A 20,327-nucleotide genomic window follows, 5' to 3' on the forward strand; every position below is an offset into this window, starting at 1 on the left:
ATCATTGCCATTTCCTGCAAAAGCCTGGAGAGGTTGGTAAAATTGAAAGTCTTCACAACACTTAATTACGAAGCCGAAGAAAATGATGTTTAATTAATTTATTCAGTCAACTATTGAATAACCCTGTGTATGTTCAGCATTAACTTATTAAAGACCACATAGACTACCTGTTTGGTTGAGGTTAGGTTTTGACTTAGCTAGGTGAAGAATTTGCAAAATTGTATTGTTGTAAGGGTCGAAAATGGGAAAACCAATTTTACCTCACACAACCCCGTTCCCACAGTCCGATTATGCTGGTTTGAATAAGAGTTGGTTTGTACCGAATTTCATCAAAATTAGACAATTTTTACTCGAGTTACCGGACATGAATTTCAACTGATGGTTTTTTTGGTCTCTGAAGACAACAAAACGAAAAAGTAAATTGGTCCCGAACTAGGTCAAATGTACTATATTAAAGTTGATAAGCCTCTATTTCTAAAATGTTTTTTAAACCAGACTTTTATATATTTTTTATGTGCCTAGTTAATAATAATTAGTGATGTGCCTCATGAAATTGTTATTAGTTAGGTTTCAGCGCGGTTTTTGTTAAATCAGTTGTCTCTCTTATAGGCATCAACCTTCTGCAAACCACGGACTGTCATTTTGTCACGTTATTTTCATCTCCCACTATGAAAAAAAAAACAATCAAAACCAAAAACCATTTTTTAAACCCTCCCATCACTAATTATAATTACTATGACTATGGCACATAGATAGTTTTCCAAAATTAACTAAAGATAATAGAAAGAAAAATACAAGCTGATGTGCTAGGAATGTGTCAAGAAAACTTACTGAAAAAGAAAACACAAAACAAATCAACAAGTGAAGTAAAAAAATCACAACACAAAGATCCACTAAATATCGGTTGGATTTAAATGTATTTATTCATCCCGATAAATTTATTTTGGGTTTATTATTGGTTGCAACAAATTTATCCAAACCTATAAAAATATCTCTTCTATCGATTCTGTAAGTAAATAATATCAAAGAGGATTAAAATGTAGAATATGTTAAGGGTACCAGTTACAGCTGCAATCTACAACTAATTCAATCAGACAATAATGTGTAAAATAGGAATATACAAGTGAATTAAAAATTACCTACTTGTTGCCTTATGAAGTTACCTTTTTGTGATTACAAACAAGTGTGTACGTAACAAAATGCTTTTTTAGTTTTTGCATTACTCAATTTCTTAAACAAAAGAATTACAAATTTACAACACAATACGGATTAAGTCTAGTCCAAACAAAGTTTGGCCCTTGAAAGAATGTATAGAGGATTGTTTTTAGTTCTAAAAAACCTCTATAACCTGCTTAACATATTTAGCTAAAACTTGATTAGGAAATCTCATTCAACACAAAGAACAAGGAACAGCTCCAGGCTTAGTCAAATAAGAAAAGAAGTGTCATAAATAGGTGATAAAAAAAAAAATTAAATACAATTTTTCAAATCAATCTAAAACAAGTGATATGGATGGCAAAACCTACAGCCACAAAATGTATCAATAATACTCATGTTCGTGTATCCTACGTCTTACTTACCCACAAGAAAAAAAACAGACAAAAAACTAAATGCATAAATTAATATACATATAAATAAAATTTTCTAAATAAAGGCCAGCAAGACTAAAACGAGTAATGATATCATACAATACTAAAAGAGAATCACAAGAGCCTATATTATGTGATTCACTCCTATTCAAACCATTACGGCATACATTATATAGGCAATACAGAGATTCATTTTCAAACTATAAACTTAAAAAATAAACTGAAGAAATAAACTTTCTTACCTTGCATTCACAGGACAATTTATTTTAACATAGATTTTTGAATAGGGGATAGAAGAGAAACAAGTTGTATGTATTCTTAAAGGATTTAAGAATAAGGAAAAGTCACACAACGTTCAGGTGTAGTAATGAGAAGGTGCCTTAGCACCGAATCCTATAGTGCCGAATTGTGTTTTGAGTCCCAATTCGCCGAATATCACGTTCGACGGAATAAGAATTTAAAGTTCTAAATTGCCGAAAGAGATGTTTGTGTTAAACTGCCGAAATATATATTTTAAAATCCTAATCCATCGAAAAAAACAGTACAAACGTGTTAAAGTATCGAATTAAGAATCATTCCAACAGCTCCGAAAGTGAAATAAGTCCTAAACTCTCGAATCTTATTGTTTTCGGCTATTTAAGACGATTTAAACTTACTTTCGGCTATTTGACACAAAAAAATGCCAGCCACCCGAACAATAGAAGCCCCACCATCCAACCGACGTGTCCGATTGGCTGATCTACAACCAATACGCTGCAAGAGTACATCATGGCCGGCATCGCTGCCAGCCCAGGAAGTTCACCCGTTCACTAGCGCCCTTCCGAACTGCGGTCAGTATAATAACTAACTTCAGTCAGACACCAGGACCAGACCAGGGCCAAACAGATCAACGTCACCCACCAAAGTCATCTCCACTCGAATCACAATATGGCCATTGATTGACTATTGAACCCAGAAGATATTACCATAGACTAACCAACACAAGTAGACTTCTCATCCCATTGTAAATTTTGAAGCTCGTTTTTCATGTCTAGTTCATGTACGCCACACTGGGCGCTAGTGTCGACGAATTTTTTTCTATTATTTTAGGGTTAATTTTTTGATTTGTGCTTTACTGTTTGGTTAAATAACTAGGGGACAATTTATTGTTTATGGTTATATCGTATTATTTGGTTAAACGAGGTTTTAAATGACTGTATTAACGGGAAACAAATTGTAAACAAAACACGACCTCTACATAAACCGTACAGAACTAACAAAGAAATTGTCTTCAGCTGTTCCATTAGGATGAGAAATCTACTACGTTTTATCTATGATATTACTATTGTTTATCTACTTGTTACATATTACTAACCTTGTGTTTTTTGCCAACCAAATACAGCCTATCCAAGGTGGATTCAAATTATATCATTTATAAAAGTTTAAACAATTTTTAACCTCTACAACTTCTATTTCGGGATAAAGCTCAGTGGTTATATAATCAATGCCCACTATTTTATGCTTAAAGATCTACATTTCATTAAGAGAAGTTCAAAGAAGCGGATTTACCCTCTACAAATTGTATTTGAAGGTAACGCTGACTGGATATATAATCAATGCCCACTATTTTATGCTTAAAGATCTACATTTCATTAAGAGAGGTTCAAAGAAGCGGATTTACCCTCTACAACTTCCATTTCGGGATAAAGCTCACTGGTTATATAATCAATGCCCACTATTTTATGCTTAAAGATCTACATTTCATTAAGATAAGTTAAAAGAAGCGGATTTACCCTCTACAAATTGTATTTGAAGGTAACGCTGACTGGATATATAATCAATGCCCACTATTTTATGCTTAACTATCTAAAGTTCATATTTAGAAGTTGAACGAAGCGAATTTACCCTCTACAACTTCTATTTCAAGGTTAATGCTCACGCTGTTAATAACAGTTTGAAATAACAAACACTTCTTGTAAATATTTTACCATTTTCAGAAGCTGGTCTTGTTATAGAGTGTTATTAACAATCTTTTTCCTGATTTACACATATCCGCATTTAAAGTTTTCCATGTGTATATTCGCCATTGTTAAGGTAGGTAGCCAACATTATATAGCCTACCATAATTGTTACCGAATTAAATACAAATTTTACTCATTATTCTTTTTAAACAGCAATAACAATTTTTTCACTTTACTCAAATACTACTCGATATCCTGCATTATTAGTCTGTCATAATGTTATTTGCTTCAATTGGAATTCTTTTGGTTGGTTACTATAATAACGTCAATTATATTTTACTACAAAACGTTGTATTACAACAATTTTTATTAAATTATAACCTGTTTTCTTACACCTAAGATTTCTCATGCTTAAGTCTGAGTAAACCCAGAGAAATAAGGTGTAGCTACATTTCATATTTTGTTGTGGTGTTTCTGGACCAACTGATTGACAAATAAATAAAAGGTTAAAATACCTGATTGTCACCTTTGTGGTCCAAAGTATTATCCTAGTGGATTATGTACAATTCAGCGCGAGCGCCATCGTTGGATCCGTATAGGACAATACTTTGGGCCACAAGACAACAATCAGGTATTTTAACCTTTTATTTATTTGTAGCTACATGCTGAGGTATTGAAAAAAGTGCGAAATAATAACTAGGGTGTCTACTGCCATCTGATTTAGAAATTCCACTCCTCTACACAGTAAGTACTGTAATGAAATATTCTAATATCACTTAGCCTATTACCATTGACTTTATAAAGTCAATGCTATTACTAATGCTCAATATTTATTTGTTTCTCAATAAAAGAAAAATATCTACGTCACATATATTACGATCGCTTTTAAACAAAATCATTTATGTTTTACATTATTATTTTTTACATATGAGGGAATCCCGACTCCTATAATAGCCAGTTGTTCCTCAATTTTTTTTTTCTTTCACAAATTACTGATACATAACAGATAATCATAAATCTTTGAAAAGAACAGTCATTTTGTGAAATATTTTGAATGTTTGGATAAAACTGCAAACCTGATAAGTATGTCTTAAATTTGAACATAAATGGTGATCTAAATTTAGTTTGCAAACATTACCAAGATTTGTTTTAACAAATTTTATTAAAAACATCATTGTATTTTCCCGATTCAATGACATGTCAGAAAAAGTGTATTATTCATTTCATAATTCAATGAGTAATCCAGTAACTTAAAACTTTAGTATAAAATGAATTTAAGTGCAAGTTAAGTTCACAACCTTTTTATGCAATATCAGTAAACACTCTGTATACTGTAAATATAATAATTTATCACGTCATCCTATTGTTTTGGGACTCGTCGACCACGAGCAGCAGCTCGGCCGGTAGCCCACGTGGCTTTTGCCAACCTTATAACGAAAGTTCCCCGTTAAATCCCTGCTGTTGAGCGACGGTCAGCGTTGGTCTCGGCTAAGCTTAATCTCGGCTAACGCTCTATGTTGTGAACCCATTTTTTGGCCGTCGGTTAAAATTGGCCGAGAACAACGATAACCGCGGGCCACGAAACCCCGTACTCGTGAACCGCCTGTAAGTGTCTCAGGTGACTCGTTGAACAGCATCTGACACTGAGTACTGAGCAAATAACTGCATGCATATAAAGACTCGCGATTGCGAGTTTATAAAAGTGAACGAACATTTGCTATTCGAAAAACGAAAAGTTGAACGGAATATGACACATGTGTGTAGACGTCTACTCGTTAATCGGTGAATAGCAAGACAACTACAGTACAATACTTCGAGCTTGGCGAAAGTTAATCCGAATGTACTAGGGTGGGGTAGGGAGAAACGCTGCTGTGGGCGGAGACTTTGGGCACCGACGCCATGTTGTTACCCCTCGATCCCTCCTGTTGCTCCTCCCCTTTAAGAAAGGGGGATGTTCTATTGTTCGGCAGATTACGACTTTTAATGCATTCTTTCGACAAATTAACTCAAATAGATCTTTCGGCGATTTGGGACGCTTAAGTCGTACTACGCCGAAGGAAGTTTTCGGCATTTTGATGGTGAATATGTTTTCGCTAGATTAAGATTCGGCAGTTTAGGACAGAAATAACAATTCGGGTATTTGACACTTATAAATCCTAATGTGCCGAACTATTTTCAATAGAGTCCTAAACTCCCGAAATAAAGTTTAAATCGTCGCAAATTGCCGAAAGAATTCGGCCCTATTGCATTCGGCAGTTTAGGACTTATTTGTCTTTCGGCTAGTTGGGATTCGGTGCTATAGGACCACACCGTAGTAATTGTGACGTGTTTGGCCCCTGTTTCCCTTAACATTTTGTGAAACATGAGTTTATTACGAGTCAACGAGCAATCTCAAATCTACCAAACACCTTCAGTCACGGGGCACGAATTGTTTCTCATAGCCAACAAGTTTGAACAGAGTAAAATTACATATATTTACAGTTTATACTTAAATGTGTACCATGTGGAACACCTCCCAACGCTACTTATCTTGTTTTGTACTAGTTATCAGCAAAATACAGCCGAAATCCACACGGGACACTTTGAGCGAGTTAAGTATCATAGTCCTCATCCATGACGAGCCTCGGGGATCTGTTTAAACTGTTAGGATCCTGGTAGGGGTGGGGGTGATATGGGGGTGGGTAACCGCCGACTACAGGGGGCTGGTGTATGCTAACCGCCGGCTCTCCCGTCGTCTCGGAGTAGAAGTTCGGCCGCAGATGAAGAGTCGAACAGTTTGCTACCACCTCGGTGGGTTCCTCTTCATCTATTTCTTCTTTAATAGAATCTTCTTCTTCCTCTACTTCTTCTTTGATAACATTATCCTCTATTACTATCGTTTCTTCTTTGAATTCATTTTCATTCTTTACAAAAGCATTATCCCCTAATGCCCTGTAAAGAGTGAAGGAAATTAAATAAATACAAAATGGTAGAGGAAACATTTTCTTACATACGGTTTTTTACATAGACATATTAAACGTAGAAACTAGCTGAGACAACTGTGACCAAAATGTACATCTAATTTCAAACTGTCAAGTCATAAACTGCTTGAACACCAAATAAATAAATGTTATATTATACGTCTAAGAAGAGTGCCTACAAGTTTTATATTCATCTTACAAAGGAATTATTTCAAGGTTTGTACAAATATTTGCTCAGAAACTTGTCTCTTAAAGGGTTTAAATCATAACTAGACAAAAAAAGATGGCTTGGGCAAACAAGACACATGTCCCTCTATAACTAGCTCACAAGACTCACAAAATAGCCTGTCTGTGGTGGAAAGGCATTGCTTTTTGTTCCCAACACAAACTAGTTTGCAACTCCAGACACCAGTAAAACCAAGTCGTTATGTGTCATGGGCCAGATTTTTTTTTGACAATCACCTACAGATGCCAATCATTAAAAAAATGGATAGAATTGGTTAAGCTTCAATTAACAGTGCGTGGTAGAAAACCTTAAAATAAGTTTATATGTTTATTAAAAGAAAAACGATAGAAAACAATAACTGAGTAAGATGCACTCTGAAGGGACAAAAGTGACATCCTACCTGGGATAGGAGCCACCCCTGCGTACAGGGGGTGTGAGTAGTCCCGAGCTGTTGGTCGCTACGTCATCATCTCCTGTGGCAGAATCTTGAACTGACTTCACAAGATCTTTCAGAAAATCAAACCGCTGCTCTGACAAAATACATTTTTTCCTGAAAAAGTAAGAATGTTTAACTTGTGAATAAGCAAATTGGAGTATTTAGAAACTTATGTGAATTGTAATCGAACAGCTGATGATTCAGTTAAATGTTAAACCACTTTTTATTTCAATCAGGACGTGATTGAGTGATGCGAACGAGATCATCTTGAAAATAAACGTAACGGTACTTTCTTTCCATCGGTCTGTCTTAGGGGAAACCTATAACTTAGGCGATACGAAGTTCGCCGGGTCAGCTAGTAATTGTATAAAACAAATAGTTGAGAAGTAAAAAGAGTATTGCATTATGCGTTTTGCTACGTAATCGAACCCTAAAACAATATGAAATTCGCACACGGGGCCCCTCTTTCTTGTTATATAAGGAACCTAAAAAGTCAAACAAAGCTTTTTAAAATCTTGTTCTTGATCTTTTAAGATCTGCATTTAGTGATAGATTTTAGTTGGTGAGTGAGAGATATGTGCGTATTTGGGATTTTTGGAGCTGTTGCCTAATTTTAGCACATGTACATAAATAACTTAACCTACATACATCGAGAAGAGTTTTGAATAAACAGGGTGTGGCAAAAAACCCAATCTAGCCTATTTTCTGTAGCGCACTGTTCAGTGACAGGTCGTCTGAGGGTAGTGGGGATAGGCTCGTTGGAAAGCCTACACAATACCATTACATGCAGCCATAGAGCAGTGATCGCCTGAGCTACGTGCGTGTGTTATCGAGTTGTTTTTATAAAGTAATGATTCAGTTCATCATTGGCAGTTCCGTACATTCATTTAATTGAGTAGACCTCCATGACAATATGGAGAGGTTCCGTCGTGATAATCTGTATGGATAATTAGCAAAATTAAACAGATTATTAGGTAGGCCTATTCTAATTAATCTGTAGGGATGAAATTTAACCTCAAAATATGTGTAATTGAGCGGTCAGAAATGTTCAAGGCAGCCGCTTGTTTTCGGGCTGGTCTATGAGGACTGTTTTCCATACAGGAGCATGAACTCTATTGTATGCTAGTTGTCTGGTGTCCGATCTGACTTTGGACGGCCTCTCAGCTTATTTTTGGACACAGAAGTAGTTGTTCTAAAATCAGTAACCCACCGCATGATTATGATACACAATCAAAATTCTCCATGTCGCCTTAATTGAAAGAATACGGGTCATTCCATATCAAGTGATCAAAATAAAAAATAAAATTTTCCCTTATGTTTTTCTTTCTTGTTAGTTTTTTGTTTATTTAATATACACATAAAACCAATCTAAAATTTAGAAAAAAAATATTTTTATCTCCTTTGGTTTTTTTGTAATCTTACTTTAAAGTTCCAAAAAAAGCGCGGTTTTGCGCTTTAAGGGATTTACGTTTTATTTAATATCTCAAGAAAGAATAAAGATAGAAAGGTAAAACAAAAACCATTCTTTTCATGATTAAATTAGCTTTAATTTGATATACAACATGACAGTATTTCAAGTAATTAAAATTTCAACCCCCCAAACTCAAAATTTCAAAAGCCAATCCCAAAAAACGCATATGATTAAAAATTTTCAAAAAAATACCATGGATCCTTAATGTTATTAATAATTTATGTCCAAAATTTCAAGTTGGGATCTCAATGGGATCCATATTAAAATAATTGTTTTGTATAAGCCTGCAATGTAAATAGACAAGTCGTAGGCTACAGGGCTAATATAGTTACATTCATTAGCTACAAAAATGTCTAAGTAACGTAACATACAATAAAAAGCTAACAGTCTATAGGTCTAACCAGTTGTACAATACAAGTACAGTAAGCCTAAAGTGTCTAAAATTTGGTAACTTCACTTTTTAAATAAGATATCAATTTCCTTTGATACAAGCTTCTTTGAGGATGAAGAGCAAGTTAACCCAGATTCAGAAATGATTGCGGAATTGAAAGAAAAATTTCAGAAAACTACGAAAAAAAGTGAGAAGTTCTTGAGACTTACAACATTACCTAAAAGTTGGACCGTAAAAAAATTGAAATCGAGTTTGGTGTCAGTAATAGGATGGCCAGAAGAGCTAAATCGTTAGTTAAAGAAAAGGGAATAATGTCATGTCCAGACCCAAAGCCAGGAAAAACTTTGGACCAGAATGTTGTAGATAAAGTCAAAGCTTTTTACAACTCTGATAATGTGAGTCGAATTATGCCAGGCAAGAAAGATTTTGTAGCGATGAAAGTAAATGGATAGTAAGAAAATGTGCAAAAGAGACTGGTTGTATTAAATTTAAAAGAATACTTTGAACTGTAAAAAAAAAAACAGAATCAGCTGTGAAAATTGGATTCTAAAAATTTGCTGATTTAAGACCGAAGAACTGTATCTTGGCTGGGGGAAATGGAACTCACTCTGTTTGCGTGTGCACAACGCACCAGAATGTATGAATGATTGTCGGAGGAAAGCTGAAAGAGGTGAAGATTGATGAAGCTACTGATCTTGGCGATGACAAACAATGTTTTTCACAAATAATGTGCCAAGGAAATACCTCTGACTGCTAGCCTACCTAAACAAATGTGTAAAATGTCCAGAGGAGTATTAAAACTAAAAGAAGTACTTCTGAACCACTTTGAAGAGGGGATGATAGAGACCATCACATACAAACAATGGGTTTCTGTGGATAGGTGTACATTTGAGACATTTTGCAAGACTGTAGAAGAATTTGTGGACAGTTTTTGTGAACTAAAGAAGCATTCATTCATATCCCGTCAGCAATCCAAGTACTACAAAGATTTTAAAGAAAACATTCAAGAGGATGAAGCAGTTGTAAGTTTGGACTTTTCAGAAAACTACTCTTTTGTGGTCCAAGACGAGGCACAGTCTTTCCACTGGAATAATAACCTCTGAGCTACTGTGCATCCATTTTCTGTTTATTACAATGAGAAAGGAGAAATTAAGTAGGCCTATACAAGCTTTGTAGGCTAATCTATATAATTAATACGCTACATGAAACTTTGTCGGTTGAACTCCTCCGCCATTTCTTAACCGATTTTATCCCTTGACGTCTCATTAAAAAGAGAGTGTCGTGTAGATTTGCAAACTGGCTTTACATTTTTGAAAAGGTCCCTTGGGCTCTGCCCCAGTGGCTTTGAAAGTTCCCATGTTATCCTTATGAAGAACATTGTTTACATTTTAATCAGCTGTATAATTTAATTGCTGTTATTTATTTCTCAATTCAATGAAACGCATCGAGCACATGTAAACTTAACCCCCAGGACGGATCGTGTTAGTATGGTTGTATCTTAAATTTATGTATCTATCGTTGTTTTGTGTCGCTATGACGGATGGTGTTAGCGTGATTGTAACTTAAATGTGTGCATTTATCTTTGTTTTGTGTAGCTATAATTTGTTTATTTGTTGTTTTTTTTCTTTTGAATGCCTCCGACGCCACGACAACGAAACATAGACAGGAGGCGTAATTGTGATAACGACCGCAGCTACAGAACAGTGGCGCGTAGGCTTAACTCATCACAGTCAGCACCTGACCCTGGACAATCTCAACTAAGGTTACAAATGCGCCCTATAAAACTACCCCAAAACGACTTTTTGTTTTCAATTGGCCCTCTATCGATGACCTGTGTTGCCTTTACAGCGAGGCATTTTGAGAAGGAGAAAACCGGCCGGAATGCTTTAAATTTATCATTAACGAAGATAAACATGGTCTGAGCTACACACCGGTAATCTTTGAGTTGACTCTTTTAAACTCATTGTAAATATGACTGTTAGTTTTTAAATAACTCCTGTAATACTTTGCAATTGCTCGAATTCGAGCAACATGTACACTAGTAATATCAGAATGCTTGATTCACGACTCGGTAGCAGTCCATTTATTTCAATTGATATCTTATTTTAAAAGTGAAGTTACCAAATTTTAGACACTTTAGGCGGTCGACACACGGGAAGACTGAAACCCAACTAAAGTTGAACCAACTTTTTTGTGACGCGATTACGATTGCAGTTGCGTTGGTTAAATCCGCACACGGGCGCGACTGTATAGTTGAGTTGAGACAGTGAATGAATTCTAATTTTGTTATAACGATACTGTGTACTGTGTATGGTGTTTGAAATGAGTAATAGTGATTAAGAAGCCCTGGTGTTTTATAAACAATCAAGAAAGCGTAGAGTAGAAGGTGTTGGGTACATCCACATCCTTATGTTAAAACAAATATTTAATGTAGGCTCTTTGTAGCTGCTGCTGCATTACAAGAAACAGACGCAAAATTTCAGTCTATGTACAGGATTTCAAAAAGTGCTTACGAAGAGTTGTTATCGCAGTTGGTATACCTGATCCTTGAAAAGCGCAATACAAATATGCGAAAAGTTGTTCAAACCAGGCGACTGAAATCACCTAGCAACCGGCAGGTCCGGTTGCTTAACGACTGATCGCCGACTGGTCCTCAACTGGTCGCATCGCAGTCGCCCCGTGTGCACTGTCCCACCTAACTACATTGGTCGGGACGTAGGCGACTAGTTTGTCCAACTGGTTGCCGATTTCAGTTGGAAAACAGTCTTCCCGTGTGTCGACGGCCTTAGCTGTACTACTGCTGGCTGTTTTTGACTGTACTTGTATTGTACAACTGGTTAGGCCTATAGACTGTTAGCTTTTTATTGTATGTTACGTTACTTAGATATTTTTGTAGCTAATGAATGTAACTATATTAGCCCTGTAGCCTACGACTTGTCTATTTACATTGCAGGCTTATACAAAAAAATTATTTTAATATGAATCCCATTGAGATCCCAACTTGAATTTTTGGACATAAATTATTAATAACATTAAGGATCCATGGTATTTTTTTGAAAATTTTTAATCATATGCGTTTTTTGGGATTGGCTTTTGAAATTTTGAGTTTGGGGGGTTGAAATTTTAATTACTTGAAATACTGTCATGTTGTATATCAAATTAAAGCTAATTTAATCCTGAAAAGAATGGTTTTTGTTTTACCTTTCTATCTTTATTCTTTCTTGAGATATTAAATAAAACGTAAATCCCTTAAAGCGCAAAACCGCGCTTTTTTTGGAACTTTAAAATAAAATAACAAAAAAACGAGATGAGATAAAAATTTTTTTTTCCATATTTAAGCTTCTTTTGCATAGATGTATCGAATGTAAAAAGATCAATCCTGTAAAAAATGGTGAGGTAATTGGTATTTGATCACTTGACATGGATTGACCCATACGCGGAACTGCCGCTGAGATGAAATGAATTAATTCACTACTTTTTAAATACGACTAAATAACAAACGCACGTGTCTCAGGCGACCTCTGCTCTATGGCTGCATATAATGGCATTTGTTTAACTTTCTAACGAGCCTCCCCCAGTATCCTCAGACAACCTGTCGCTGAACAGTGCACTGCAGAAAATATATTGGTCTTTTTTGCCGCACCCTGTAGTTTAGTGTAGAGGGAAACACTGAATTGGTGTTTGACTAGTTTATGAAGGAATATTTAATGAAAAGGGCATTATCTAAGTGAACATAAAAACAATGATGGTAGGCCTGACTTTTTCAGAAGCCTGACTATCAACTCTATTTAAAATCTAGCCAGTTGATCAGCAAGTTACAACCATCCTTTAACATTTCTATATATATACAAATATCATTACTTACATGTGTGAAGGTGTAAGAGTTTTGGCATTTTTAGCACTGGTGATTTCCATAGCCTTGGTCAGCAACGACTCCACAAAGAGCTCCAAAGTTCTAGGTATGTTTCAGTGAAGAAAAAATATTTACTAGATAAATATTTACAGTACAACATTATCAAAGAGCAAGTGCCTAAAATAGTTTCTAATTAGTTTAATTAAAATGAATGTTCACTCAATAGGCCTATAGGCTATATTTCCTAAAATACTAACTCTAGGCCTACATAAGCTTGCTCTAAAATTATTTCATTGAAGGTTTTTAACTAAAAGGAAATTGAGTATTGAAAGTAGAACTTTAAATTCAGTTTATCAATGGTTAGAGTTACCTAATTTAATATCTACCATAATGATGCGGTTCAAGAGAATACCCAGTGGGTAGGGTCAGAATTGAAATTTTTGGTCAAGACAAAAATCAGAACCTCCTCCCCTTATGATAAACACAGACAAAAGGGTTTTAAGTTGGGACTGCACCCACAAAACAGGACAGATGACAACCCTGGGTAGGGTGTTTATTAATAGGTATTTACCCCAGGCCTGGGTTATTACCTGAAGTTGTGGGTATCAATAGTAAGTGTTACTATTGATGTATGTAACCCTAGCAGTGTTATGCAGTTTATTGAATTTGCCATGTCAAAATGAGTCAAAAATGGCAATAATTTGTTGATTAGAACTTAGCCTATAGTTTATGATATGGTGAATTAAACACTTAAGAAACACAACAATATCGAGGTGGGAAGTCGTGATTGCAACGCCGTTAGCATATCTTGAGGTGTTGGCGACACCGATAATTGTCTCCCGTAATCTCGGCAACAGCAGTGAGCATATCATGTGATCTTGGTGACACCGGCAGACGTCACCAGCGATCCAGGCAGCACCTGTGAGCATATTTTGAGGTCTTGGTGACACCGATAATCGTCTCCCATAATCTTGGCAACAACCGAGAGCATAAAATCATGCGATCTTGGCGACACCTGGCAATAGGCGACCCCTTTATTTTATGAGACGGTGGTGAGCGTTCCTGCATTGAAAAATTGTTGACCACAGCACTACCTAACTTAACAGCCATAGAAGTTTTTCTTGAATCATAGGTTAATTTTAGTCAACACTTTCTGTAATCAGACTCCCATCCGATCCCAAGTTGGATAGTCAACAAATCAATTAAAAAATAGGTTACAGTACCGGCACATAATTTTTTACAAATCGAGCACTAGTTTTAGATGAAAAATATAAAACTATGGATATAGAAGTATAGACTACAGACTACGACTAGTTTGACTTTTGTATGTTGGTGGCAAAGGATATAGATTATTACAGGAACAGCTTGAGCAACTTTACCAACTTCTTCATCTGTCTGCATAATTTTCTTGATTCTTCCCTGAAATATAGAAAAATAGTGTAAATTAACAATATGGTTCTTATAAATGAGAGAGGTAAGGTAACTTACTCATGGCTAACCTTAACTTACAATGAACAAACACCATTTAAAAGAAATTTGTCACAAACTGTTGAAATACAGATCCTCATTGACGTCTTTTGTGTACCAGTAAGGTAAAACACAGGTTAAAATCTTGACATAAAACATATTTCTCTTTAAAAACATAGGCTTGCCTATTGCATAGCAAGAATAAATTTGTCTAGGATGTATCCTACCACTCCCAAAAATTACTTTGCTGCATAGTTCAGATTTTGGGCAGAACTTTGATATAGGTAGCCTATTCGTCTCCATTGTAACTGGGCCTATCACTTGTTACAATCAATAACTTATATTATCTTTCCTCTTTCTCTTTTCCACAGCCATGTAGTCTATGCATTCAACTCTGAAGATAGGCCTAATCAATCATTGAGATGGGATCGGGGGACGCCACATAGTTGCGTGTTTTAACCCAGCATGAGTGATGAATGAATGTAGAATGATGTTATTGATCAAATCGGTACTTACTTTTTTAATTAGGTACCTACCGTAGGCTAAGTTAACATACCAAAGTTGTTGAATTAAGTAGATATCTTAAGTTTAAGATAGCAAACTTGTTTCCTAGTTGTTAGATCAGCCTAGGCCTGGCTTATAAACTTAAGTTAAAATGGTAGTTTCTTAACTGGGCTTACTACTATTGATTGAAAATATCAATTCGATTAGTAACTTAAATCATCATCCGGCTTTTTTATTATCAGCAAGTTTGGCTAGGTTCCCTACTTAACAGTTTCATTTTATAATTGATATAGGCTACCCTAGGCCTAGTAAAAAAATGTAAGGTAAAGGTTTAACTTACCATAGCCTACTAACTTAAACTAAAATTAATCAATTTTTTTAATTGCTAGTAGCGTAGCCCAGTTAAGAAACTGTAACCAATCTCATTAGCTTAGGCCAATTGTGATGTAGAGCCTACATGTAGCTTAGCCTACTTCAGATAGGCTCTATCCTACTTAAAAGCTAGGCTTTCACTAGGCCTACATTATATCTCCGACAGAGATAGAGTATTTAAATAATCTTTAGTCTAACACGACACAACAGCAAAATAGGTGGTCTTGCCTGACAGAAAACATTCTCTAATATCTCAGGCCTAGGCAGAGATTAACTTTATCTAACTAAAATCTGCAGTCAACTTTGAATATGAAGTTCCTACTTACCGCAGGAAAACGTGCATTGTATTTTTTCTTTTTGCTTGGCATTTTCTACCAACGATATATATTATATTCTATATTTTACTGTTGAATGTCTGAAGTTACCAGAATTGGCTAGTTAGCTAACCAAAAACTTACGCGTAGCAGTCATTAATTTTTATTACAACACAACACAACATAAGAACACCAACACACCATACACAATACACACACACCGACACCACACCACACTCCAACTCCACTCCAATCCAATTCCAATACTCCAATGTCCAATGAGAAATTATGGTCCAATCCAACGTCCAACCCAATAATGTTAATTTTTTTTGGAATTTTTGATTTTTACTTTATCCCCCTATACATATAATAGGTCCGTGAAGTTGGCGTACCCATGTTAGCGTATCCGCTTTTGATCATTCTAATCGTTAGTTCATCGTTAGTCCTCGATAGTTCTCCGATATTTTCGTTAGTTCTCAAAAAATAAAAAAAATACAAGGCATACAAAGTGGGTACGCTAACTTCACAATTATAGAATTTCCAGCGGACACAGTTTTCTGACTATAAATAATTCTTATCTATATACCAATCGTTAGTTCTTCGTTAGTTCGTGATTGGCAGATTGGCAGTGTGTGAGGTAGCTCCGTCTGGTTGAAACCAGGTTTGCTGGATTTCAATATCTGGTAAAGCATGAATGTAACGTTGAGGTGTGACAGTTACAGTGGAACCATCATCTTCATCCTCAAAAACGTAAGGTCCAATCACACCAAGACAAAAGACACTGCACACCATACAGTAACCTTGGGACCTGGCCGACCGCAAGCAGGTTGTCTCCCTAAATGGTGCTTCCTCTTGTATTAGAGACGTCCCACACGGAGTACCTCAGGGCTCGGTGCTAGGCCCAATCCTCTTCAGCTTGATGATTAACGACCTGTGGCTTAATGGATCCACCATGTTATTTGCAGACGACACCACCCTCATATCACAGGGGAAGGACATTGGACAGGTTCGGACGGAGGCTGACCACCGGAATGGGCACACGGAAGGGACTAAGGCTAAAGGTGTAGTGACGTCATATCTCTAGTGGTTAATGTCTTCTCTTGAGGCGACACGATTACCGTAACGAAACGATGTAATTTCAGCGGCGTTCGTGGCATAGTTGGTAACGTCTCGGATTGATTTTCAGGAGGTCCGGGGTTCGAAACCCGCTGGCAGCACTAACTTTTTGTCAACAAAATTTTCATATCAGCAAGTTTGGTTGGTTAGGTTAGGTTATGACAGTTTAATTTTATAATACTAAATTTTAAAATTAATTTTATAATTAATTAAAAATTATAAGTAATCATTAATTAGATTTTTATCTTATATAGTTTTTATATTATCAGCAAGTCTGGTTGGGTAGGTTATGTTATGACAGTTTAATTTTAAAAATTAAAAATTTATTTTATAATTTTAAAACAATATTTTATAATTAAAAAGTTAATTTTATAACAAAAAATAAAAACTAAAAAATTAATATAAATTTTTTCAACTTAGCAGTCCTAGCGGCGAATGCTGACACTACAAGATATGTTAGCCTTAGTCCCTCCCGTGTGCCCCACCGGCTGACCACCTACTGGAACGGGCCAAAGACTGGTTCAACATGAACCGATTCAAGCTAAATGAGGACAAAACCCAATCGCTGCTGTGCACCCTAAAGTTTGATTCACATAAAGACGAAGCCGTGAAACTTCTTGGGTTTTGGCTTGACCCCAAGCTAAGTTGGAATACGCACATAGATAAGGTATGTACTAAACTCTCCAGAGTACTATGTCTTTTGAGGAAGCTCAGTTACGTCATCACAAAGCCTTATCTACTAAATGTGTACCATGCTCTTTTCCATAGCCATGTCACCTATGGCATAGCGATGTGGGGACACGCACCACTAACTCAGGACATTCTCCTCTTACAGAAGAAGGCTGTAAGAATTATTACATCCTCAGACTTTGATGAACACTGTAGGCCTCTCTTCATGGAGCTAGGAATACTAACAGTGCACAGCCAATATGTCCTAAGCAGTTTGCTACTCCTAAAAGACAACCTCCACCTTTTTGATATGAGGGAAAGCCAGCATAGCCATAACACTCGAAAGGCCCAGGACCTTGATCTGCCGCGGTGTAGGCTTAGCCACTCCATCAAAAGCTACCCTCGCTCAGCAATCAAGATCTTTAACACGCTGCCAAAAAGAGTGAGAGAGTTAGACAGGACTAAATTCAGGGCAGTACTGCAGGCCCATCTGGTAAAAAGACCCCTCTACTCTTTAGAGGAATTAAGGGAAGTGCCATTAAAAGTCAGCTGAAAACAGCACTACAGTAGGAAATCAGTTAGGAAATCAAATCGCCACAGCCCAGTTAATAAATAGTTTGTTTAGTAAGAAGTTTGTAAATATTAGTTTTAAATAATATGTAAATAAATAGTATGTTAATGTGCCTATGACGCAATCTATCCGACATTGTCGGTCAAGGATTAAGGACACAAGTATCAAGTAAGTATCAAGACTGTGTAACAGACGTTGACGAAGTTCAGTGGGATTTCAATGAGCCTAGTAACGCATTTTCTGCTTATTGACGTGTCCATTTAAATGAAAGAGACAGACATCCAAACATGTGCAGCCATTGCACACTGTCACCATTATTTTTTTAGTACGCTCTCACGGCGACTGCACGCTCCGCATTACTCCACTGCTCAATCTCAACTAAATTTCCATTACTACTACTACGGTTAGTCTATGCTACTACTCAGTACTCGGTGTCATCGTCATGACTTCCGTTTCTCATTACTAAAAGAAATGCAGGTGTACCAACAACGAATTCAAAATTTTCCGTTTCTCTGCGCCACTCTGTATATATCTATATTATTTTTAGCGAATTTCCCTATAGGGAAGTAGCTATTACCGTAGGTCTCATGGTAAGACTTAGGCCCGGGACCGATTTACTTTTTCATTTTAATGTCCCCAGAGGCCAAAAACACCATTCGTTCAAATTTTTATATATGTATATATATATATATATAGGTATATATATATATATATAGATTTATATATATATATATGTGTCCGTGAACACGATAACTTGAGTAATTTTTATCCGATTTTGATGAAATTTGGTTTGAAGGTGTAAGGCGGGATAAACTTGAATGAGTTCGCGATCCAGCATGATCGGACCATGGGAACAGGGTTTTATGGGGAGTTTTATGGGGTAAAAATTGGTTTTTCTCACTTTTTACCCTCAAAACACAAAATTTCCCAATTTTTCTCTAAACCTTCTTAAAGAGCTTAAAAAAACAAACAATTCAGTATATCAAAGTGTTTTTGTACGGTTATTGGTTACGGAGAAAACTAAAAAAATGGTAAATTTAAAATTCCCATGTTATTCTTATGGAGAATATTGTAAAATGTTGTAGTTTGCTTGTTTATGGATATATTTTGATCAAACTTGGCAAATTTATTTATTTTATAGTAAGCTATCAATATTTTACTAAAAACACACTACTTTATTAGTTTCCTTGTAGCAGCAAACCTAGGTACTCGTTAAACCTAATGTTATTTAAATAGATCAATTGAAAATCAATTCGGCCAAATGGAAATTCGCTTAGACGGCAGGTTTGCTGCGGCGGGGGTATTTTACTTATTTAATACGCAAGCAGGATTTTTGTGACAATTACTCCTCCTAAACTACTGAACCGATTGACATGTTTTTGGTGTCATTGGAAAGAGCGTAATGTAAAGTTGTGCAGGAAACTTTTTAGGTAAATAATTAGAGAGTGAGGCCCTGGGGCCCTTTAAAGTTTAATATTTCTCCATAAGATTAACATGGGAAACAAACATTGTTTTGAAACTCCAGCTGTTGTTAGAAATTAAATATTAATAATTGTCTCCATGGAAGCATGAGAAAATTCACAATGTTTACATTTGCTTTGACATTTAAATAGAAACAACCAAAACTGTCAAATGCCTATTTTACAATTTCAGACAGCTGATCAAAAAAATAAAACAACTATGTGGTAGGGCCTTGGGGTTTATTTAATCTTAAACTTTAATAGATTATTTATTAAAAATCTGTTTCAATGATTATAAAACATATTTTCCCGTTGCGAAGCAAAAATAAAAAAATGAGATGAAGAATATATGTTAATTGTAAACAGTTAATGTATAAATTATCTATGTTGTATTAAAAACGTGTATAGTTTTAGATGTTAGTTTGTATTAATTGATATAAGTTATTAATTATTGATTTTTTTATTTTAAGGATTTGCCATGAGTATGCCTATGATAAACAACACCATTTCAGAGTTCTGCCAGTTTTTGCCTAACTCAGTTCTATAGAGTTTAATGTAGCCTACACCTTATTGTCTACAAATTGGCTAAATAACTTAGGTACGCCGGTACGGTACATTTAAAAAGCTGACAGCCTGTTTACGTGGACTTAATTGTAAGCTTACCTTTTCCCGTCCATGGGCAGTTTTTGATAGCTATAAATTAACCCTTTAAAGTGTAGTAGGACTGTTGTGTAAATTATGAGGATTTCCATTAGTTAATAATCTTCTAGTCGACTCTTTTAAAATCATCGGAAATTATGGCTGTTATTAGTTTTTAAACAAGTTATTTCTTTATAAATAACTCCAGTTTTTCTTAGCAATTGCTCGATTTCGAGCAACATGTATACTAGTATACTTTATTATATTACTTCATCTATGGTTTTATCTATGCTGAGACTGAGTCGAATCGATGTTGGTGGATTCGGATTGACCGAAAGCTAACCTCTAC

General features: G+C 35.7%; 1 protein-coding gene across 1 annotated transcript; it reads right to left on the reverse strand.

Annotated features, from left to right (window-relative positions):
- Positions 1 to 5,822: 5,822 nt before the first annotated feature.
- Positions 5,823 to 15,727, reverse strand: LOC129000953 (dr1-associated corepressor). The gene is made up of 5 exons (XM_054428051.1): positions 15,536 to 15,727; positions 14,213 to 14,285; positions 12,879 to 12,972; positions 7,116 to 7,265; positions 5,823 to 6,460 (listed from the first exon to the last, which is right to left on the reverse strand). The coding sequence occupies exons 1-5, from the start codon at positions 15,575 to 15,577 to the stop codon at positions 6,121 to 6,123; spliced, it is 699 nt and encodes a 232-aa protein (XP_054284026.1). The 5' UTR covers positions 15,578 to 15,727; the 3' UTR covers positions 5,823 to 6,120.
- Between the last annotated feature and the right edge of the window lie 4,600 nt (positions 15,728 to 20,327).

The sequence above is a fragment of the Macrosteles quadrilineatus genome, unplaced genomic scaffold, assembly GCF_028750875.1.
Source record: "Macrosteles quadrilineatus isolate MER2022 unplaced genomic scaffold, UCM_ALF_1.0 Scaffold_8__2_contigs__length_117827958, whole genome shotgun sequence".
NCBI lineage: Eukaryota > Metazoa > Arthropoda > Insecta > Hemiptera > Cicadellidae > Macrosteles > Macrosteles quadrilineatus.